This window comes from Mus caroli, unplaced genomic scaffold (assembly GCF_978045245.1).
Source record: "Mus caroli unplaced genomic scaffold, Mus_caroli_1 scaffold_8, whole genome shotgun sequence".
NCBI classification, from domain to species: Eukaryota; Metazoa; Chordata; class Mammalia; order Rodentia; family Muridae; genus Mus; species Mus caroli.
The window spans coordinates 121,286,298-121,311,095 of record NW_028227263.1 but is presented as its reverse complement, the minus strand read 5'-3'; the positions used below and the strand labels follow the sequence as shown (position 1 = coordinate 121,311,095).

General features: G+C 44.2%; 1 protein-coding gene across 5 annotated transcripts; it reads right to left on the bottom strand.

Moving 5' to 3' along the window:
- Positions 1-979: 979 nt before the first annotated feature.
- LOC110298163 (uncharacterized) lies at positions 980-22,820 on the bottom strand. Of its 5 annotated transcripts, none has more exons than XM_085842037.1 (5): positions 21,699-21,774; positions 18,045-18,171; positions 13,082-14,731; positions 2,149-2,206; positions 980-1,018 (listed from the first exon to the last, which is right to left on the bottom strand). In XM_085842037.1, exons 1-4 carry the CDS (start codon positions 21,711-21,713, stop codon positions 2,160-2,162), a joined length of 1,839 nt encoding a protein of 612 aa, XP_085698163.1. In that variant the 5' UTR covers positions 21,714-21,774; the 3' UTR covers positions 980-1,018; positions 2,149-2,159. The 5 variants fall into 5 exon arrangements, 4 of the variants coding, with proteins under 4 accessions (XP_085698163.1, XP_085698162.1, XP_021022877.1 ...); XR_015048000.1 differs by lacking the exon at positions 980-1,018 and adding an exon at positions 1,382-1,967 and having other exon boundaries at positions 12,717-14,731; XM_085842036.1 differs by lacking the exon at positions 980-1,018 and adding an exon at positions 1,382-1,967.
- Positions 22,821-24,798: the final 1,978 nt, after the last annotated feature.

The following is a 24,798-nucleotide window of genomic DNA, read 5'->3' as shown; positions in this document are numbered from 1 at the left end:
GGGTTTGTCTGTGTAGACCTGACTATCCTGCAACTTGCTCTGTAGACCAGTCTGGCCTTAAACCCAGAGATCCATCTGCCTTTACTTCTGGAGTTCCTGAATTAAAGATTTGTGCCATTACCTCCTGGCTGAGAGATCAATTCTTTACAAATGTCAGAAACCACAGATGAGCAGAAAATTGTTCTATAAATATATCGTTACCATGTACAAGATTTTCAAGGTTTCTACCTTTGGGATACCATGGCTGGGAGCTCTCACCATCTATCCAAGTCTTCACAAAGAGGCTGTGGGAAAGGCTTTAACCAAAGTGGATGACTGTGAGAAGTAATGTTGACTGAAGCATCATTTCCTCACAGGAAGTGGTCTCTGTATCTGCTGGGCAGAGGTTCACATGGCTTAGGTCTCAGCTATTCCCTAAGCAAATGGAGAAGGGCCCTCCCTGTAAGACTATTTGAAAGTGCTCACCAACCTCACCCCTGCCTTCATACTTGTAATCCTCAGCAATCCTGTACAAGCCCTGTAGTCAGCTTCCTGGGGCATAGCGCTCCCACTCACACCTGTAGTGTGAAGTGTAGTGTGTTCTCAGAAACATATCTCTGTGAATATCATGGCATCAGGGTCAGTGGTGTGAGTGAGCACAGGCTCTGCAAACCTGAAGGACCTCAGTTCACACTTCAAGGCTCTGGCCTGATGACCTTGGACAACTTCTCAGTGCCTCAGTTTCCCCATCTGAATAACAGTACCTCCATCAAAATGTCCTGGAAGGAATTAAGTGAGACCACAGAAAGAAACTAGGACGCTTGTATGGCATGCATTAAGCCAACAACACTATCATCATTGTCTGGGTTATGCCATTTAATATGCACCATCCATGTATGCACAATGAATATATAACTAAACTGCATTAAGTAAGAACAGATTCAGAAAAACTGCTATTTTTATCACTTACCAAAGTATCCAAGACTTTAAAAAGTGTCCAGTTTAGGCCAGAATATAGAGAATCAAGGATACTTAATGCCTACAAATTAAGTGAGAAAATCACCACTGTTGTTAGCAAAACAAGCATTTACTACTTAGTACTAACACTATTGGCTAGGTGAAGAACTTGACTGAACACCATGTAAAGTACACCCTTTGGCATTGGTATCCATGTTAAAATTCCTGAATCATGCTTCCTGGTGCTCAGTGGTGTCTAATAAGTACATTGAGTTTCTAGGCTGCTGGTGTGTCTCCATCAGAGCACACGGCTCATTTGATCCCAGCTTGTCTGTACATGTGTCTGTGTGTCTGTCCTTTCTTCATTCCTTCATCACCCAGTGTCTTAGGGTTTTACGGCTGTGAACAGACACCATGACCAAGGAGACTCTTATAAGGACAACATTTAATTGGGGCTAGCGTACAGGTTGAGAGGTTCAGTCCATTATCATCATGAAAGGAATATGTCAGCATCCAGGCAAGTATGGTGCAGGAGGAGCCTAGAGTTCTACATCTTCATCTGAAGGCTGCTAGGAGAAGACTGGCATTCAGGCAGCTAGGACAAGGGTCTTAAAGCTCATGCTCATAGTGGCACACTTACTCCAACCAGGCCACACCTCCTAATAGTGCCATTCCCTGGGCCAGGCATATTTAAACCAGTACACCCATGTTAGGTCAACCATGGAAGCTGTGCAGATGGCAGTAGCCAGACACTTCCTGGTTGCTCAGGATATGAACTCTCATAAGGCCATATGCAGGAAATGAGGGTGTCCAGTGTTCTGCGTGCAAGTGTCCACACATGTATGCCTTGCATGTATCTGTATTTATGTACATGAGGGTACACATACAGATAGAGGCGAGAAGACAACCTCTGGTGCAGGCCACCGTTTTTTGTTGTTTTTGCGTCAGAGCCTTTCACTGTCCTGGAACTTGCCAAATCGTCTAAGATGACTGTTGATGAGCACCAGGGCATCTGAGTGTGTCTACGGAGTCTATAGACACAGAAACAGGAGACTGTTTCAGCAAGGTCCTTCCAGACCTTTCTTCTCAGCAACTTCCCCTCTTCCTTCATGCAGTTCAGAGAGGCTCAGCCGCAGAGCACTTGCCCGCCATGCAGGGGTCCTGTTTCCAATCACTAGCACTGTGGGGAATGGGAGAAGCAACCCGACTTACCTGTAACTTGGTCATTGTTCTCTTCTCTTTGAGACAAGGCAGGGCTCTGAGAAGCAAGCTGGGGAAGGAAGGGCTTCATGAGAACACTGCTAGGACAGTTGGTCCACATGGCTTCCCAGAAAAAAAAAATGTTTAAGAAGCCCCAAACTCCGATGAATGCTATATAATAACTGACCACCACTCTCAGAAGGGTCTGTCGATTGTGACAGCTATCTTACATATATAATTGTTTCAAGGGTAGCAGTGAAAATATGTCCCTCTGAGTCTCACTTAAAAGGTTTAATTACAGTAAACATTTCCACAAAGTCCCTTTTGCCATGAAGATAATGGCCAACAAAAACCTAAAGGAAAAATTTGTCACTACAAGATGGTTCAGCTTGTAAAGGTGACTGCCATTGAGCCTGACTGCCTGAGTTTGAGTCTCTGAACCTCACACCATGGAAGGAGAGACTGGACCCCCACAAGTTTTCTTCTGACCGATTCTGCACACACTGTGGCACACCCTACTCTAAGTAAGTAAATAAACGCAAAAAATCACATTTAATAATCAGGATTAAATGCCACTTGAGGCTTCAGGACACTGCCATCTGTCATCACAGCTCCTCTGCCACACTCCCATGGGGAGCTAGACTCTCTGGGGGGCTCCACAAGCAGCTGAGATGGGTCCAGGAAGCCCAGACAGTGCTGCCTGAGACAAAGTCTACTGCTACAGATGCCTGCCTCTTCCCAGGCTGCAGACTTGGTCCCAGAGAGGACCCATCCGGAGCAAGAGCAGACATGAAGGGCTACAGGATGCTCAGTACTAGGCTGTCTTGAAATCTCCTCTGCTTATACCATCAATTCAAAACTCATGGAAATTCAATTTCAGGCAGATATTTTTATGACAAGGGCAAAAATAATACACATTTTTTTTCCAAAAATCACATAATAGTCTCTAGGCCGCTTCCAAATATGCTTCGCTTCTGAAAGTTCTTGAGCTGGGCCCCTACAGTTCAAACTGCCCTCGGCACTGTTTTCTGTGCTCCTACTTGAGTAGATAGATTATTAAGTTGTAATTAAGGCATCTAATCACTAGCCTAGTCCAAAGTCCTAAAGTCTTCCATATTCTTTCAACAAACAGCATGGTCAGGCTTGTCACAGCAATACTCCAGCCCATGGTGTATCTTTTTCTCCTGAGACAGGGTTTCTTTGTGTAGTTTTGGCTGTTTGAGACTGTCTCTGTAGGTTGTCTTCAAACTCAAAGATCTACTTGCCTCTGCTTCCTGAGCACTGGGATTGAAGGCCTGTGCCACCACAGCCCATCCAGAAGCATTCCTTATAAGTTTTCTGTTCTGGACTCTCCCTGTTGCTTCTACCAACTTCCATGGGACTCTCCTGACTGCTCATGGGTAATAACACTGTCTTTTCCTAGAGCCAGGGCATAACTGTAGCGGTTCACAGCCATACAAACTGGGTTCCTGAGTGGGAGGCTGGAGCTGCATGGGAGGAAATGGCAGGAGAAATAGCGAGACCAAGACAGATTCTGATCAAGACCCAATATTTACTTAAGAGTCTGAGCTTATAACAGGGGAAGGCTCATTCCCCACCATGTCAGGCTCTAATGCTTTGCCACCAGCCTGTCAGCACTGGCTCTCCCAGAGTTGTTAGCACTCGGTCGCCAGTCACCAGGTTGTCAGCTTATCTCAGGAATGTCTAAGAATGACAGGTTCAGCCACTCCGAGGTAGCTGCATCTTGGAGAAGAGCACACGTGGCAGAACAATAGACCTATCTAGGTAGAAAGCTCCACCCTAGGTGGTCTCATAGTGGCAGAGCAGGTCTGAGCCAGCCTGCTCAATGCTGGTGGAGGCTACAGTAGCGATCACTCATAGCTATCCTCACACAGCAAACTTGAGGCAAGCCTGTGCTACATGATGAGTCCCTGATACCCCAGTGTTGGGGAATAGTTTTGTGCACAGTGTATTCAGATGCTGGTTTCTGGGTTCAGGGATCTGGTTGCAGTCTAGCCATGGATATTGCCATCCCTATGAAACATGTCCTGTCTTAAAGTTGGGTAAAAATTGTTCTCCATCATCTCTGATTGATTACTAAAGGCTCAATAGCCAATCGTTTGGTAGTAAAGGAGAGTTGAGGCAGGACTTCTGATCCCAATGTAGGGGGTCCCTGGTGGAGTGGAGAAAGTCAAGGAAAGAAGGATGCCATGAGAAGGTGGCTTTGAGGAGAAGGCTGTGAGGAGGTCGCCATGCAGGACCACTATGAGGACTTACGTGGAGCAGGAGCAGCCAGGTCATGATTAAGTTATAGGGCACATGGCTAGGAAGTAGCCAGGCCATCGTAGTTACATATTCCCTTCTGAGAGCAGGGAATAAAGATGTATACCACTACTGACTAGCTACAGAGTTTTTAAAGGAATTTTTAAAATGTGTGTGTGTGTGTGTGTGTGTGTGTGTGTGTGTGTGTGTGTGTGTGAATGTGTGGTCTGTGGCCCTCCTGTGGCAGTCAGAAGACAATGTGCAGGAATTTGTCTTTTCTTCCACATTGGTTCTGGGGATTGGACCTCGATGTTTGGTTGGTGATTCAGTCTCTAGGAGCCCTCGGGATCCAGGTTAGTTGACTCTGTTGGTCTTCTTGTGGAGTTCCTATGTTCTTCAATTCCATCATTCTTTCCCCCAACTCTTCCACAAGACTCCCTAAGCTCTGTCTAATGTTTGGCTGTGGGGCTCTGCATCTATTTCCATCTGCTAATGCATGGAGCTCTTAGAGGACAATTACTCTAGTCTACTGTCACAAGCATAGCAGAGTATCATTAATAGTGTTAGGGATTAATTCTTGCCTATAGGATAGATCTCAAGTTGGGCCAGTCATTGGTTGGCCATTCCCTCTGCCTCTATTCCATATTTGTCCCCAAGACACATTTTGGGTTGAAGTTTTTGTTTTCCACTGAGAGTTCTGCCTGGCTTCAGGACATGGCCACTTCAAGCTCCATATTCCCTACTGCTAGGAGTCTCAGCTAAAGCCACACCCATAGAATCTCTGGTGCCTCCCCATCCTAGGTCTCTGGCACATCCTAGAGATGTCCCCTTGCCTGTAATTTATTTCTATTCTCTCTCCCCAGCTCTCCCTATAGCTGATCCCCCCATTTCCCCTTTCCATCCCCTCTCCTACACTGTTCCCCCTTCCATCCATCTCTAATGTCTATTTTATGTCCCCTTCTGAGTAAGATTCAAGCATTTTTGCTTGGGTTATCTGGGAACTGGATATCATATACTGTCCCCAAAAACACTCTTCTATCAATAACTTCTCTCAATCCTCTGCCATCTTCCAGTTCCTGATATTAATTGCAATCACAGAAAATGGAGATAGTCACACTCCTAAGATAGAAAAGAGTCTTCTCAAGGGAGGTTACATCAAACATTACAAAGACAGAATAAAGAAACCATATTAACTACAGAAAAAAAAAAAACCACTGCAAATAGCCATTTTGACACAACCTAAGACACCTGGTAAAAAGAAATGTTAATACAAGAATTGCCTCCATAATATTAGCATATGAGAATTTCAGTGGCATATTACTGTTCCTAATCATTGCTACAGAATAGTCCTGCCCACTATAGGTAGTACTATATATACTTCATCAGGTCAGCATGGTTGACATAAGAAAGGTAAGTGAGCAATTTAGGGGAGCATGTCAATTAGCAACATTCCACTCTGGTCTCTGCTTCCATTCCTGCCTCGTGGTCCTATTTGATCACCTGTCTTAGCTTCCTAAGACAATGGCTGTAAAGTAGAAGATGAAAGACACCATTTCCTCCTCCAACTGCCTTTTGCTCAGTGCTTTATCACAGCCAGGGAGAAGCAAATTTAAACAAATGCATCACAGTAAGAGCGGAATCCTCAGTGTAAACTGTAAACACAAGGAAGTCAGAATCATCTAGTCTATGTCTATGTATTAATTACGTAAAAGACACCTACAGCTAACCTAGATTGGAATATCAGAATGAGAATTTTCCTTGGTGACACAAACTACAGAAATCATTATCTCCTCAGTTACGACATGGCAAGATTACCTGAAGATGACATATACACATTGAGGAGAGAGATGAACACCACTATGGGGCCATGGGAAGGATTAAACTATACCATTAGAGCAAAGAAGCAAATGACTGTTAGGCATTTGACAAACACTACAAAAGTTAACAATACAGCAGATGCTATAAATGGTTGAACTTCAGGATGAAAGAATATGGTGGCCTAAAGTAGAAAGGCATTCCAGGTGTCCTGTGAATATTGATGTTGGTACAGTAGTGGTTTGTCCACTACTACTAAACATTGAGCTATTTGCATAGAAAGGCATTTCTGCTGAGGTTGACATGCAAACTGCATGCTTGAGCAATTACTTAGTATGTACAAAGTTCCAGGTAAAGCTGTAGCATTTTAAGTTACAGAGAACAAAATCACTGGCTTGATTGTCATTTTAAAGGAATAATAGGCACTGTTATTGGGGATAGTGCTTTATGAGGCACAGCGAAATATGTATATATACATATATACACATACATATATGTGTGTGTATATGTGTATACATATATGTATATACATATATGTGTGTGTATATATATACATATGCATATATATATATGCATAAAGAAACCAGGCTATGATCCATAGCCTATGAACCTACTAATGAGTGAAGAAAGGTGAGATATAACACTAAACAAAATGAGAAATACCACAAGATGTCCTTATATTTCTATAAAAATAACTAAACATATTCTAGTCAATGAAAATATGCTGAGATGTGGAATCACCTGTTCTATTTTTCTGTTCTATAAAATCCTGTACAATAAAAGAACTTCTGGAGCCATCACAATCCCTGATTTTAAGCTGTACTCCAGAGCAGCAGTAATAAAAACTACAGGGTATTGGTACAGAAACAGACAGGTTGATCAATAGAATCAAATATAAAATACCCAGAAATAAACCCACAAGCCTAAGGACATTTGATTTTTAACAAAGAAACCATTATGGCGCACATATGAAATACATCCATTTGTCAAATTTCATTTCTTTGTGTACCTTTTGGGTTACTCCCTTCAGATAATGGAGTTTGGTTATGAAAGGACAAATAAGGCATTTTCCCATTTTTCCCCCTTTGGCTTGTTGCCATGGGACAGAAAAATCCCCTTTTAAATTTTTGCTGTTAACATGGTGTTTCTTGTGAAATTCTGAAGCTTCTAGCACATTTCCTGTTTGCCAGGAGCCATCAAGGAGAAGCTAAAAGCTAGCAGGTGATCTTCTTGAGATGGTTCCTCCATGGATCAAAACCTACAATTTAGGCAAGGCCAAGGAGAACTTCATTTTAGGAAAGATTCCTGCTATTAATATTTTTTCTGTTATTATTAATATATATAACAATCACGAGTTATTAGCCTACCCTGTTGAGCAGATTTCTGCAGAACAACAAAGATGTATCACATCAGAAGTGATACCATATAGATGAATAAATGATTTCTTAGTTCTTGATGATCCTATAAGAATTTCTAAAATTATATTAGTAATTATTAAGCTCTTTTATTATAGGACTGTCATTCAGTCCTTTCTGTTATCAAAACTGCAATGAGAACTCTGTCAGCCTTCAAGTGTCACCAGTTAATTGCTTCTGAGATAGCAAGCAGACATTTACAACTTGAAGTACATTCCAAGAGGTTGTAAAACAATTAACAAAGCGTCATAAAAAGGGAACTAAGGATTTACTGTAGGTGCAAGGATGGAAGATAAAATATTGACTGGGTTTACGTATACAAAACTTCTCCATAACCTAGTCACAAAAGTTATGATTTTTAGCTCTCCATGAACCTGTAGAACTAGTGACAGATAGTGGATGTTTAGCCAGATACTTGCTCCCATGGATATGCATGTAAACATTCTCTGCTGTAAATTTCTTATTAATGATTTGAATTTATGTGTAAACTTGTGATGAACTTTTTACCATGTGATCATGTATTCTAAAAGATGTCTGAGTGCTGAGGACAAAGAGCCAAGACAACCCTCTTTCCCCCTTTTTTCTTAGAGAACTTTCATAGAAAGCCTTTTAGAACTTAGAAATAAAGGCTAAAATCACTTCTCAAACTGTCCCTTTTTCTTCCTGCAACTTCAACTAGCAGGCTGGGTGTTAGAGCTGAGCAGTTCCTGTGGAGATAGAAACAAAGGCTACTTTATTTAATCCCCTGCTGTTTTATATACTTTTTTTTTTTTTTTTTTTTTTGGCTTTTTGAGACAGGGTTTCTCTGTATAGCCCTGGCTGTCCTGGATCTCACTTTGTAGACCAGGCTGGCCTCGAACTCAGAAATCTGCCTGCCTCTGCCTCCCCAGTGCTGGGATCAAAGGTGTGCGCCACCACGCCCGGCTTCCCTGCTGTTTTTCAATGAGGTACTAAACAATTTCTTGCTTCAGAGGAACTTCAGGCCAGCTACTGAAGCAAAGTGACTTAGATTTAAGATAGGTAAACATTTTATTATTATACAGCAACCCTAAATATCTCATAAGACTAAGACTTAACCCCCACTGATGTTCTTCTCTTTCCACTACCTCAAGAAGAAGGAACAAGAAAGACCAGCCAGGGCTGGCCTCCAGCATGACTAATGACACCTTGAACAGGGACTTCTTGAGGTAAGCCCCAAAAGTCTGTGTGTGTCTCAAGAGAGTTAGGATCTCATCTAGGGCCTAGCTAGCCCACTGCTTAGTGAAAATCAGTTTAGGTCCAGCAAGTAATCTGAATCTGTGTGGCCTGAAAGAAGACACCCCTGCCTGAAAAGGCAATGCCCCTTCCACCTGAAAAGAAGGCACCCCGATTGCTTGCTGCTAAATATAAAGCTCCAAAATGGAATCTGTGTGTTCAGCCTGAAAGAAGGCATCCAATAGGTTATTGATAAATACATAGCAGCTTGTCACTTTTAGTGGGAGTTTTATTGGCTAGTAGTAAGCACTGGCCTGCTATCTGGTACTGACCCCGTAAGTGAAAATAGTTTGTAGCTACCAGCAGAGATTCCATCAACTACTGGAAGCACTGAATTGAATCAGGATGGGACAAAGTAAAATCTACAGAGAGTTCTTTACAGATGGTATTAATCATACTCTTAAAGGAAAAGGCATTAAGGTTGGCACTAGCCAGCTGACTGCCTTTCTTCACTTTGTAGTCAGTCCTTGGTTTTCAGAAGGGTTAACTGTAGATGTGCATCCGTGGGAGAACTGGTTTACAGAGACTGGAGGATTCGGCATGCCCCTTACAGTCATTGCTATTTGGAATACGCTTAGGGAGGCACTGGTGGATGACAAAAAGTCATAGGTGCTCAGGAGATATTAGCTTCACCTCCGTTACTACAGTTTCACTCAGGATCTAAGAACAATGTTTATCCCTCTACAGAAACGTCTGAGAAGAGCTCAGGAGAGGGCAGTGATGCATCAGAAGAGGAAAAATGAACATCAGATGAGTAATCTAACTCAGAAAGGAAACTAACAAAATATCATAAATATAACTGGCCTACCATGCAGCATTTAAATGTAAGCAATTCCACAAGACCCCCTGAAAAACATAAGAAATGGAAGGGGCCTATTGGGCATGCTGATGCCACAAGCCACCCTCAGCTATAGGGGAATCTTTGGTTGGGTTTTTTGTTTTTGTTTTTTTGAAACAGGGTTTCTCTGTGTAGCCCTGGCTGTCCTGGAACTCACTCTGTAGACCAGGCTGGCCTAGAACTCAGAAATCTGCCTGCCTCTAAAACTGTTTTGTTTTTGTTTTAACTGGGAGAATCTTTAGGTATGGATTAGGATCACTTAAAGGAACCTTTGCAATTTAAATTGCTTGGGACTCCTCGTGATTGGTTTAAAATGGCCAGAGCCTCCCTAACTAAAGAAGGGTTTTTACTGTAGATGGATATACATAAGAACTTGGCTCAAAAAGAGTTATCTAAGATGTCTGGAAAAAAAAAAAAAGAGGGGAATGAAAGAGTTAACATGTGAAATGTTTATGGGAATTGGGGAATGGTTTGAAGAAATAACTCAACAAAAAAATACCAGAGGGAGAGACACTTGGCACCAAGTCAGGCATGAACTTTTGAAACCTTTCAAATTCCCAAATTTGCAATATCTCCAGATATCTTATCTGACTACAATATTATAAAACTTTAAATCAACAACAAATCTCTAGCAATTAAACCATCTCATGAAAACTAAAGAACATATTACTAATGATGAACGATTTAAAAAAAATCAAGAAATCAAAATTATATGTCCTGCTTGAAATAGATTTAAATTCAAGTGTAATACAAATCCCGAGACAGATTAGTAAATGTCCTAGAAATCTAAAGCTTTAAATACATAGATTTAAAAACCAGAGAGAGCACAAATAAATGACTTCAAAATGTAATTCAGGAGTTTTGAACAACAACAATCCAAATCCAAATTCAGTAGACAGCAAAAAAAAAAAAAAAAAAAAAATTAAACAGAAAAAAATTAAACAAAAATTCAAAGCAGAAATCGATAAAACTGAAGCAGAGAAAAATAATCAATTGTTCTTTGTTATATTAAACATCAACAAAATCTGGGCCCAAATATCCAAAAGAAAGAAACGAAGAAGGAAGGCAGGGAGGGAGGGAGGCAGGCAGGCTGGCCAGTGGATACAGTGACAGACAGATGAATGGACAGAAAGAAGGAAAGAAAGAAAAGAGAGGGATAGAGGGAGGGAGGGAGGGAGAGGGAGGGAGGGAGGGAGGGAGGGAGAGAGACTGACTGACTCCAGGCAACCTTAACTATTAAAGATCTTAAAGAAATTTTCCTCACACAAGAAACCTTTGTATAGCAAATGGAGCCAATGGCAATAGTTACTGTCTTTTAAATACTCAAGACAAGCCCTTTTAAAAACTGCTTCGCTGTTTTATAACTATTTCGTGATTCTAGGCCCAATTTGCAGAATTACAAGTCTTGCTTCAATTTAGAAATTGCCTTTCTCTATTGGACACGTCCAAGCTCATTCTCTGCTTCATGGCCCTATGCATGAAGGTAAGGATTAAATTAGTTCCTTGGCAAAAAGTTGCTTTCCCTACAAAGGCAACTTAGCAAAATCTTACAGCACTCGGTTAAACTGCTCCTGCATTCCTGCTAGCTCCTCCTGGGAGTTAATCCCTGATAAACCGGAGTCTCTGTGATTTAAAACAAACGGTACCTCTGTCCTGCCTTTTGGAAAGTTAGCCTTTATTCTTATATGTATGGACACTTAGTTCTTTCTCATTGATATTTATGCCTTTGCCTAACCTGGGAAAACTTTCAAAGATATGATACAGCATTTGTTTCATTATTTTATAATCTTGGATATGCCAAGGGCTTTTAAAAACCAGACAACACCCTTGTTTGAAGTTAAAAAGCTTTTTAAAAATTGGTGTTTGAGTCTTAATTTCTCATACTCCACGGACATTTCCTACAATTCACAGGGACGAGCTATTATGGAATGAGCTCATTGGACCTTAAAAGACAGACACATACATTACAATATAAGATCACAATTACTCATCCCTGAAGTGGGTTTGGCTTCAGGCTGCTTGTGTTATGTTAACTTTGGTCTCCAAAACTGCTTACAGGAGTGTCTGCACATAAGACACTGAGGGAGCTTGCCCTCAGTTGGTTCTGATTGGTAAATAAAGATCCCAGCAGTCAATGGCTAGGCAGGACAGACAAAGGCGGGACTTTTAGGATCCCAGGGCTTAGAAGGGAGGGGAAGAAGCAGAATCTCCATTGGAGGGGTATAGGATGGACCAGTCATGTAAAAATTCAGGTAAGTGGCCCTAGTGGCCACTTCCCTGATTGGGTCCGGGGTAACAGAGATGAAATATAGATATTAAAGAATGTTAGCTCTGGAATATTGGAGGGTAGTGTTTGCTAGCCTTGGGAAGGATTAGAAGTGCCCAGCCTTTAAGCCAGCCAAGGCATATCAAAATTAACTAGTATGTGCATGCATCTTTCATTTATGAATCCAGAGAGCTCTTGGGCAGGTGTGCATGTGCAGCCTGTTGGAAGCATAGAGCAGTTTAACTAATTCATGCCACACATACTGTTATCATAGAACAAAAAATAAGTCGCCCTTTGAAAATCTCAAGCCTCTAATGAAGACCTACTAATTGGACAATAAAAAAGACTAGATGTTTTTTTCAGAAGAAGTTCTGTTTATATATTTATAGGACCCTATAGATGCCAGACCACTTGATTGTGCCACGTCTTCTCTATGGACAGAGACTTGGATACCTGCCACTTCCTCCATGACCACTTCAGCCATCATCATCTGGAGACTCTCCACCATGCCAGAGACCGAATCAAAAGAAGATACTGGAAACATGGTCCCTAATTGCATCTGATTGGACTTCTAATTCTATATCCAGGGTATATAAAATTGTTAAATATAAATATACATGTATCATTTCCTATCAGAATGCTATTTGACTATATAATTCGCCATGTGTCATAATGGTTTTTCTCATTGTATAATAGCTAACTTATATTTTGTTTCCAATTATTTTCTTACAGGGTTGATATAATGCTCCTGCTATGTTTACACTGAAACAGACTGTTAATCGGAAGTGTGAGGCCTGATGAGGCCCTTCCCATACTGCTGACGACGTCTGTAGGCTTTCTCTCCTGTGTGAACCTTCCGGTGAGCACTAAGCCCTGAGCTCCAGATGAATTCCTTCCCACACTCCTCACACTTGAACGGCTTCTCCCCAGTGTGAATTCTCTTATGGACTTGGAGCCCAGACTTCTGGCTGAAAGCTTTCCCACACCGGTCACATTTGTAGGGCTTCTCCCCAGTGTGCACTCTCTGGTGGGACTGGAGGTGTGAGACCTGACTGAACCGCTTCTGGCACTCATTGCATTGGAAGGGCTTCTCACCAGTGTGAACTCTCTGATGAGTCCGTAGACTTGAGGCAAGACTGAAGCCTTTCCCACAGTCCTGGCACTCATAGGGTTTCTCTCCTGTGTGGACTCTCCGGTGAGCAATAAGCCCAGAATTCAAGCTGAATTCCTTCCCACACTCCTCACACTTGAACGGCTTCTCCCCAGTGTGAATTCTCTGATGGATTTGGAGACCAGACCTCTGGCCAAAGGCTTTCCCACACGTGTCACATTTGTAGGGCTTCTCCCCTGTGTGCACCCTCTGGTGGGCATGGAGGTTCCAGGCCTGACTGAATCGCTTCTGGCATGCATTGCATTTGAATGGCTTCTTGCCAGTTTCGACTCTTTGATGAGCCTGTAGCCCAGAGACAAGACTGAACCCTTTCCCACACTCCTCACATTTATAGGGTTTCTCTCCTGTGTGGACTCTCTGGTGGGTGTGAAGGTTTGAGCTGCAGCTGAAGCGTTTGCCACAGTCTCCACACTTATATGGCTTCTGATCTGTGTGAATTCTCTCGTGGGCCTGGAGGTGTGACTTCTGTGTGAAGCCCTTCCCACAGCTGTCGCACTGATAGGGCTTGTCCCCTGTGTGCACTCTCTGATGAGTCTGAAGGTATGAGCTCCGACTGAAGCCCTTTCCACACACACTGCAGACAAATGGCTTCTCTCCTGTGTGGACCCGCTGGTGGCTTTGGAAGCTTGAGGCTGAACTGAACCCCTTCCCACACTCTTCACATTTATATGGCTTCTCTCCTGTGTGGACCCGCTGGTGGCTGTGGAAGTTGCATCTCAAGCCGAAGGACTTCCCATAATCACACTTGGACAGTTTGCTCTTAGTGTGGACTCTCTGGTGGATGTGAAAGTTCGAGATACAGCTGAAGCGTTTGCCACAGTCGCCACACTTATATGGCTTCTCTCCTGTGTGAATTCTCTTGTGAGCCTGGAGATGTGAACACTGCATGAAGCGCTTCTTACACACTTTACATGTGTAAGGTTTCTCTCTAGTGTGCACTTGGCAGTGGATGTTGAGATCCGAGCTACGACCGAAGCTTTTCCCACAGCTGTTGCCCCTGTAGGGTTTCTCCCCTGTGTGCACTCTCTGGTGAGTCTGAAGTGCTGAGCTGTGACTGAAAGCCTTGCCACACTCTTGACACCTGTAGCGCTTTCTTCCTGGATGAATGCTTTGTTGAACTGGTACACTACTGAAGCTATGCCTGGTGTCCTCCTGTGTACTATGTACAGGAGAATGCTGAGCCAACAGCTGTGGCTTGTTTTTTATCAGAGTCTGCAGACAGTTTTTCTGATGGTTCTGTCCTTTCCTAAGACGTCTTTTACTCCAAGAACCCTGGGCTCTCCCAGACAGAAATTCCTGATTTTCAGTAATGCTGGAATGGCCATTTGTCAGATCATCAGGAGAACTGTCATCCTCAGAAGCCCGGGGAGGCTCTTCTGATACCCTGTGGCAGGAGGAGTGGCACTGCTCCAATGAGTGAGAACACTTTCCCTGAGTGTTGATTACAGCTTCTGGAGCTCTGGCTAGTTTGTTGATATTATGGCTTGTTATTCCCCAGCAGAGAAGCTTCCCCAGTGAAAGGCACCTTAATCCTGTTGCGTCAACAATCTCCATCTTATTTGGACTCTGGCCTCCTGAAAGAACAAATAATAGAAGGTAATATCAGCAAGGATGGGGGCATTATTTCTCTCTGGACACATTACCTAGAGACCAGCACCAAAGATGAACATACAAAAGTTCTGAAGAAGAAAGATCTACAGCAAACAGAATGCACATTCAAGAGACATCCACAATTGACCAGGAGACTGTAGGGAGCAGAGAAAACCAGACCTGCCTGGTCCTAACCTGACTCATCCAAGTTATGAGAGTGTAATGGGAAATCACAGTGAGCTTTGGAGGCTAAGGAAAAGAGAGAGTGTACAAGGATAGCTTGGAACAGCTAAGTCACAAATGATGATGTCCAGTTTGAGGAAGTTACTGTGTTTCAGAGAATACATATAGGAGAAGACTGGAATAACTTCATCTCACAAGCATACTTAGAAACTATGAGAAGAGAGCTACAGCTTTTAGATGGCAAGACTCAAAATACGCTTGCTGTTAGAGGAGGGCTTCTCTAGGAAAAAAGGCAGACTGCAAGGGCATGAGCAAGTGGGTTTCCTTAAATGCCATCTCTCCAACCTAAGAATGCCAGGCTCACAAAGGAGCAGGGGGAAGGGGCTAAATAAAGAAGGGATATCTCAGCTGCCAACCTAATGCAGACATCCTGGCAGAATAACAAAGATTGTAACACTATCTGAGAGGTATACTAAGGAAACAAGAATATAAACCAAGATCAAACTCTAAGGACAGGAAACAACTATGGTGAATGGGACAACTTCTGAACCTTAAAAAAGAAACAAATGAATTAGAAGATCGGTGTTCCAGATATGCAGCTCCCGGGATGCAGCTTAGTATCTTGTAGAACACGTTAGGAGCGGTTAGTGTCACAGAGAGAAAGAAGCTGAGGACTGGGGTTACGGGTTGGGAGAGGGAGGCTTTGTGGGGATAGATGTTGCTGCAGCCTCACAAGGGGTACAACCTTCGTGGAGCTGTTGTTGCTCAAAGTGTGCAACCACTCCAGTCTTGGTGTACATCACCACAGCTAAAACTTACTCTGTGCTAACAGGGGTGGTGGTGCTCAGACACCAGCGGAGGCACGTGCAGAATGGAGAGACTGAGAGAGAGACACATTTAAAGCTGCCTCTCAGAGAAGGGTCTGCTGAGAAGACCAATGCAGGGACGGGGAGGTCATGGCACTCCAACGGGGAAGAAAGTAACAACAGCTGAGACCAAAGACCAAAACCATTGAAGAAATTATTTAATCCAGACCTGGGGTTTCTACCCTGCCTTGGGCCATTTTTTTCCTTGATAAAAGACATAAACAACCTTTATATTTCAATAAGCCTTAAAAAGCACAAGATGCTATTAGAACCTACTTTCCTATCAATAACCCTGAGTTATTACTTACCATGTTTCATCTGGGCTGCTCTTATGTCCAGTCAGCCAGCCCTCAGGGCCATGTTCTCTTCAACTCACCTAACCCATAGCCACTTCTACTTCCTCCTTCACCTTCTTCTCCCCATCATGGTTCTCTCTGACCCCCAAGCCCAGGTATCCTAGCCCTCACCTATGTCTCTTCTGCCTAGCTTTTAGCTGTTGGCATCTATATTTATCGATCAGAAATAACTTGGGAGCCAGGTTACTTGAGTCTAAGTGAAAACTCCAGGTCTAGGGGGAGCACACTTAGCATTACAATAGACAGTGAGACCAAACCTAAACAAGAAGCAAGGAGGGGGGGGTGTTTGAGGGGGGGTCAGTAAAACTGGAGTGTAAGGAACTAGGAAGATGGAGTTCCAGTCAGGCACAGTGAACTAAACCTGTAACCCTCGTGCTTGGGAAGCTGAGGCAGGAGGATCACAAATTTCTGGCCAAGCCTGGATACATAGCAAAACTGTTCCACAAAACAATAACATGGCAACAACTTGATTTTACTGAGTAAAATGGGAGGCCAATGGTCCGAGACAGGGAGCAATGCAACAGGATTCTTTAGTTGTGTGGAGAAGGAAGCACCCTGCACAAGACCAGAAGCAGTCCCGGGGTACTTGGTGGCTGTACTTACCTGTCTGGGACAAGGACATAAGAGAGGAGTTGTGGAAACTCCCTAAAACTAAGGAAAGCCACCAAGGCCAGATGTGTAGCAGGGGTGTCCCTGCATGGAGGCCCTGAGAGGCCATTGTGTGAAGCTGTGAAGGTGTAGCCTGGATTGCCTTGGAGACCCCAAGAGGTCAGAGATGCCAGAGGAATGGAATACCTCCAAGGAAAGCCTCTAACAGGGAGGAGAACCAGCCTAAGGGAAAGAAGTGTGTTGCAGTCAACAGAGCTAGGAGGAGTTGGAGAGCTGCAGGACGCTGTGACATCACAGAGATGCAGAGTTTGGGGTTTGCTCTCCTGGTTTCTGTTCTTGCTTTGGTTCAGTCTTTGCTCACCGGGCTCCCTTTCCTCCCTGTATGACAGATTCTGTGATCTGCTTTTTAATTTTGATTTTACAGGGGGTTACAGTTAAGAGATTGCATGAGTCTCACAAGAGAACTTGAACTTTGAACTTCAAAATAAACCTGAGACTGTGATAGACTCTGGGGACTTTCGTGGTTGGACTGAACGAATTTTGCATTCTGCTATAGCTACAAGCCTATGGGGGCCAGGGAGCGCAATGTGGTGGTGTGGATAGGTATGGCCTGCATAGACTCGTGTTAGGAAGCGGCAAGCCTCAAAGGGATCAGAAGATGTGGCCTTGTAAGATGAAGGTTGTCACTGGGGTGGGCTTTGTAGTTTTAAATACTCTAGCCAAGCCCAGTATCTCTCTCTCCCTGCTGCCTACATTTCTGCTACTATATCTGCCTGAATGCTGCTCTGCTCCCCACCATGATGACAGTGGACTAAACCTCAGAAACAGTAAACAAGCCCCAATTAAATGATTTCCTTTATGGTCATGGCATTAACTAAGACATAGCCATAAATACACACACATACACACACACACACAAGAAATGTTAAAATATTTAAAGACCAGCTTCTATATGTAAAATGCAGTTTTAAAAAATAAAGTGGAGGCTGGAGATGTGGCAGCCATACAGAGCTCTGGCTGCTCTTCCACAGGACCCAGGGTGTGTTTGCAGCATGCACATGGTGGCTCACAACTATCTGTAACTCCAGTTCCAGGGGATCTAATGCCCTCTTCTGGCCTCTGTGGGCATCATGAGTGAATGTGGCACAGACACACATGCTGACAAAACAGTCACATGTACATAAAATACAAATTAAGTAAACCTAAAAGGGAAGCAGTGGAGTGCAACAGACACAGGGGTGTGAACTTCTGACATCACCAAGGACACAGGGCCCCGTCCTCACCCACTGCCAGGAGGTTCCTGAAGTTCTCCAGCATCACATCGTGGTACAGCTTCCTCTGAGCAGCGTCCAGCAGCCCCAGCTCCTCCTCACTGAAGACCACAGCCACGTCCCTGAAGGTCACTGCCTCCTGTGACGGCAAGCACACATGCCACCTCAGATTCATTCCCAATGCCACTAGGACCTGAACATCTGCTTACACAGAACCTGTTGTCTTAGGGTTTCTATTGCTGGGACAAAACACCATGACCAAAAGGCAAGTTGGGAAGAAAAAGTTTATTTATTAGGCTACACTTCCATATTCCTGTTCATTATTGCAGGAAGTCAGGATGGGAACTCAAGCAGGGCTGGGCCCTGGAGGACAGAGCTGATGCGGAGGTTAAGGGGAGGTGCTGCTTACTGGCTTGCGTATCATGGCTTGCTCAGCCTGCTTTCTTATAGAACCCAGGACCTGATATCAGCCCAGGGATGGCCCCACCAAAGTGGGCTGGGCCCTCCCACATCACTCACTCGTTAAGAAAATGCCCTACAGCTGGATTCTATGGAGGCATTTCCTTAACTGAGGCTTCTGCCTCTTTGATGACTCTAGCTAGTGTTAACTTGACACACATCACCAGCCAGTATACCTCTTCACCCATTTCCATGGCGGCAGCAAAGAGAAAAAATGCTATGCAAGAAACTTGGTGTTATTGCCACAGCTAGGTCACTAGGTCCGGGACATTAACTGGGAAGTCACAGATTTCAGAATTGGAAAGCACCAACCCATGTCGGGAGCAACGTGCTGGAGACAGCTGGCAATGCCCAGCTCCTCTTATACCCATGATGCCCGGCTCCTCCTACACTCATGATGCCCAGATCCTCTTGCGTAGTACAGCTCAGGTGTATTTTCATCCCCAAATCCAAAATGCTCTGAAACCATTTCATGAGTGATGACATCCTTTAAAATTTTTTGTGTTGAGCAAGATTATGAATTTCAGATTCAGAATTCTTTATTAGAAAGACTATGCAAATATTCCCAGATCAAAAAATTCTCCAACTTATGGAATGCTTGTGTGTTCAGAAATATCTGGTGAATGGCACTCAAGTTTGAATCACTCATTAAGTCCTGAGGCCTGTCGATCTAAAAGGCTGTACTGGCTGGTTTTGTGTCAACTTCATGCAAGCTAGTGTTATCTAAAAGGAGGAACCCTCAATTACGAAAATACCTCCGAAACTGAGTGACAGTGGTGCACCTCTTTAATCTCAGCACTTGGGAAGAGGCAGACTGTTCTCTGTGGATTTGAAGCCAGGCTAGTCTACAGAGACAACAGCCAGGACTATAGAGAGAAACCCTGACTCAAAAGACCAACAAAAAAAGAAAATGCCTCCATAGGATCTAGATGTAAGTATTTTCTTAGTGATTGATGGGGGAGGCCCCAACCCATTGTGGGTGGGGCCAATCCTGGGCTGGCAATCCTGGGTTGTATAAGAAAGCAGGCTGAGCAAGCCATAGGGAACAAGGCAGTAAGCAGCACTCCTCCATGGCCTCTGCATCAGCTCCTGTCTCCAGGTTTCTGCTCCGTTTGAATTCCTGTCCAGACTTCCTTCGATGATGAACAGCAATGTGGAAGTATAAGGCAAATAAACCCTTTCCTTCCCAACTTGCTTTTTGGTCATGGTGTTTTGTTGCATCAATAGAGAAACTAAGGCAGACTGTGGTTGGGCCATGGCTTTAATCCCAGCATTCAGCAGGCAGAGGCTGGAGGATTTCCAAGTTCCAGGCCAGCCTGGTTTACAGAGTGAGTTCTAGGGCAGCTTAGGCTACACAAACTATCTTGGGGGTCAGGGGAGAGAATATGATACCAGCCTTCCGAAACCTTCTGGAAGAGCCATGCAGCTCATTCCGTGCTCTCAGGAACACAGCTCTGCCAACAGTAGTTTCATTCGGGGACAATTTTGTGAGCACCAGCTCGGTAAAGCTTAAGGACCTTGGTTCACACTTTAAGGCTCCAGCCTGATTTTATTGGTAGTTACCATCTGCATAACAGTCCCTCCATATCAATGTGCCTGAAGGGATTAAATGAGACCACAGAAGGGACCTAGAACACAGTGTGATATGCATCAAGCAGCCAATATGTCCCCAACAATACTATCATTGTTGTCTGTATTAAGCCAATCATGGCCACACAGTGTTCCATAAAGGCTACACTGTGTGTGTGTGTGTGTGTGTGTGTGTGTGTGTGTGAGAGAGAGAGAGAGAAAGAGAGAGAGAGAGCGCACACGCGAGCATGTGTGTAATTCACCATACATATACTTACAATAAATGCGAAACACACAACCTCATTAAGGAAAGTTGAGAAAACTGCCATTTTTAATCAGTTACCAAAGTACCCCCAAATTTTAAAGTGTCCAGCTTAGATCAGAATACAGAAAATCAGGGATACTTGCTGCCCAGAAATTACCTGGGAAAATCACCACTGTTGTAAGCAAAACAAGCATCTACTCCCTGGAGCTGAGGGCACTGTGTAGCTGGAGAGCTTGGCTGAACTCCATGTAAAATACCCCTGTGCATTAGTATTCATGCTGCAGTTTCCTGAATCATGGCTCCTGGGTGCTCAGCGGTGTCTAAAAATGCACTGAGTTTCAGGGCTGCTGGTGTGTCTCCATCAGAGCACACAGCTCATTCGATCCCAGCTTGTCTGTACACGTGTCTGTGTGTCTGTCCTTTCTTCATCACCATGGCAGCCGTACACTCTCCCTGGTTGCTCAGGAAATGAATGCTCAGGACACCCCGTGCAGGAAGTGAGGGCGAGCAGAGGTCTGTGTGTGTGTGCCCACATGTCTGCATGCATGCACGTATATTGATGTATAGCATGTAGAGGTTGGAGGGCAGTCTCTGATGCTCTTCCTCGGGTACTAACCACCGTTTTTGTTGCTGTTGTTTTAGAGTCAGGGTCTTTCTGTGGCTTAGAACTTGCCAAAAAAAAAAAAAAGGTAGGATGGCTGCCAATGAGCACCAGGACCTGTCTCCACAGAGTCCCAGAAACAGGAGACCCTGTTTCAGCAAGGTAGAAGAAGAAAGCCCAACTTCCAAAAGATGACCTTGGCATGGTTATAACTCCCTCATTTCATCATCATCATCATGCAAAATTTTAAAGTGAAAAAATTCATAAATCACATGAATAGGGAAGACTTGTATTTATTTGCAGAATAAAATTAGGCAAACTTTGGAAAATGATGTCACCTTTAAAATATAAGTGAACTTAACAGTTTTTTAAATGTATGTGTGTCTGTGTGTATATATGTGTGCAGACCCCTGGGAAGTTAGGAAAGGGCGCTAGACACCCTGGAGTTGGAGTTACAGGCAGTTGTAAACTATCAGATGTGGGTGCTGGGAACCAAACTGCCCTTAACCACTGAGCCATCTCTCCAGCCCACTTTCTCTAGTTCAACTTATTTTACTCATCCTTGTACACTTTCCCGTGTGCAGTGCACTTTGAGCACATGTCCCCACTGTCCTCTCTTATCCCTCCTCCTTCTAGACCTTTCTTCTCAGCAACTTCCCCTCTTCCTTCATGCAGTTCAGAATGGCTCGGCTGCGGAGCACTTGCCCAGCATGCAGGGGTCCTGTTTCCAATCTCTAGCACTGTGAGGAATGGTGGAAGCAACCCGACTTACCTGTAACTTGGTCATTGTTCTCTTCTCTTTGAGAAAAGGCAGGGCTCTGGGAAGCAAGCTGGGGGAAGAGGGGCTTCGTGAGAACACTGCTAGGACAGTTGGTCCACATGGCTTCCTCAGCTTCTCCATCAGCCCCAAGGCTGTGCACGCTGACCAGGCTTTTCTGCCTACTTCCTACTAAGCCTCCAGGTTACCAGACTCACTCACCACATTCTCTATTTCTGGAAGCTTCAGGGGTGCTGGGCACTCTTACCTTCACAAGGCTGCTGTGGTGATGGGTTTTCCAAAAAAAAAAAAAAATGTTTAAGAAGCCCGAAACGCTGATGCATGCTGTGTCTTGACTGACCACCACTCTCAGAAGGGTCAGTCAATTGTGACAGCTATCTTATATGTTGTTGTTTGCATACATGGGAGTGAAATTATCCCTCTGTCTTGCTGTAAAAGGCTTAATTACTAGTAATCGTTGCTCATTTGCAAGAACCTCCACAAAGTCTCTTTTCCCACGTGCATAAAGATAACAACCTATAAAAACCTAAATCCCAGGTAAAGGCGACTGTCGCTGAAACTGATCTGCCTAGTCTCTGGACCCCACACAGTGGAAGAAGTGACTGAACTTCCAAAAGTTGCCTTCTGATCTTGTCAGTATACAAGCTGTGGCATGCCTACCTCTCTAAGTAAGTAAATCATATTATATCGCATCGCATCGCATCGTATCGCATCGCATCGCATCGCATCACCACATCACATCACATCACATCACATCACATCACATCACATCACAACCAGAGTTGCATACTACTTAAGGCTTTAGGGCACTGCTATCTGCCATCACCGTTCCTCTGATAGACTCCAGTGGAAAGCTAGACTCTCCCTGGGGCTCCACAAGCAGCTGAGACGGGTCCAGGAGTCCTGGGCAGCGCCACTTCAGGAAGAGTCCAAGATAGAGAGGAGTGCCCCCCACCCCATCCCTCCGCCTCTCACTTCTCCCCAGCAATGGACTCAGTCCCCGAGGAGACATACCAGGAGCAAGAGCGTGCAGGGCCACAGAAAATCTCCAGGATCTCACTTCACCAGAAGCACCACCAGGCCGCCTTGGTTTGCGGAAGTGGAAGCGACTTTGGCAGCCTCTGGAGCGGGAATTACCATTCCCAGAATGCCTCAGTGGAAGCGCATAGCTCTGGTGCTCTTTTGGGACTACATTTCCCAGAATGCTAAAGTTTGGTTAACCGCCTAGCTGTTTTAACAGCTGTTAGGTAGTTAGGTCCCTGGATATAGCTTTTTTGGGAGTTTGTTCTCCTGAGATGCTTTTCGGGATTTGGGAGTTTTGGTTTTTTTGTTTTTGTTTTTGTTTGTTTGTTTTTCATTTATAAAATGCAATGAAAGACACTTGTAGATAAGTTGGTGGTGGTGGTCGCTTTTTTCTCCCCCCACCCCCCACCCCCGCCCCAGACAGAGATTCTCTGTGTAGCCCTGGCTGTCCTGGAACTGCCTCTGTAATCCAGGGTGGCATCGAATTCATAAACCTCCCTGCCTCTACCTCCCAAGTACTGGTATTAAGGGCATGGGACACCATGTCCTGCTGTGGATACTTTTTAAAACATTGAAGTCCCATTGTTGTGATTATAATAAGATATAGAGGTATAAAAATGTGTTCTATGGGGGTGTGGTGAGGTGTGGGGGAGGGGGTCCCTCAGCGAGCCCAAGCCAAGGCATCCCTTTCCTCAGAGGGACCAGTGACATGACGATATAGCATAGAATAGAGTTTATTTAGGGCATAGGGAGGGGAGTTAAGAGAGTAGTAGAGGCAGAGAAAGGCAGAGAGAAGGAGAGAGTAGAGAAGTAGAGGCTGGCCATGATCATGTGGAGAGAGCAGAGGGAAGGAAATGGGGAGAAGGGGAGCAAGAGGGCAGGAGGCAAGAGAGAGAGGCAAGAGTAGGAGAGTAAGAGAGGGATGAGGGGGCAAGCAGCCCCTTTTCTAGTGGGCCAGGCCTACCTGGCTGTTGCCAGGTAACTGTGGGGGTGGAGTTTAGACAGAATACCAACACCCATATTATACTGCATTATAAAAGCTAGAACTTCAGCTGTGAAGCTATAGGCGCTTGACTGAGCATCAGAGTCAGAATCCCTTTACAGAATCCCCATGAGATGTGAGGGGACGCCTGCCTAGAATCTTCTAGAGAGGGGCTGGGAAAGTGACCTGGTGGTAGAATACAGACTATTTTTGTCACTGTTAAGTTGCTGTGAAGAAACACCATGACCAAGGCAACTCTTAAGATAGAGAGCTTTTATTTGGTGGCTTGTTTAGTGCATTATCGTCACAGTAGGAAGCATGGCACCAGGCTATGAAGAACCATTCAAATATCTGAACTTTGGGCAGAGGCTACTCTTATTCAAACCACCACACTCCACTCCCTAGTCCCCATAGGGTTATAGGTACAACATCATAATGCTATGGCCAGCAAAAATCAACATAATGCCTATGGCCAGCAAAACACAACATAATGCTATGGCCAGCAAAACTGCTTGGCAGATAAAGGCATTTGCCCAACCAAATCCAAGGACCTGAGTTCAATCCTTGAAACACACATAGTGGAAAGAGGGAACTGACCCCTGTAAATTTCCTTTGACCTCCACCAAAGTTGCTGTAGCACACTGATGCACACACACACACATACTCACACACAATTAATTAATTAATTAGTTAGTAAATTAATAAAAATAAACTACTACAAATTATAAGAAGATTATTATTTTGTCTCAGTTTCACTGAAAATCCACTTCAGAGCCCACCATGCTGCAGTAATTATGCTAATAAGCCTCTTTCCCAAAGGACTGCTCAACTCAGTGTCACACTCTCATTCCCACTTCCTCCCTAAGACGTAACAAAAACATGTCCATTCACCATGGGTGGTTGCAGGAGCCCTGAGTCTCGAAATCTGCTGTAAACTGTAGCTCAGGTTATTGGTGTATATATAGAACCGTGTGCCACAGAGAGAAGAGTATAAACTCTATTTAATCTACTGGTACACACCCATTCAATTCTTTTAAAAACCAGATTCATTTTTGAGAGAGAGAGAGAGAGAGAGAGAGCACAAAAGGG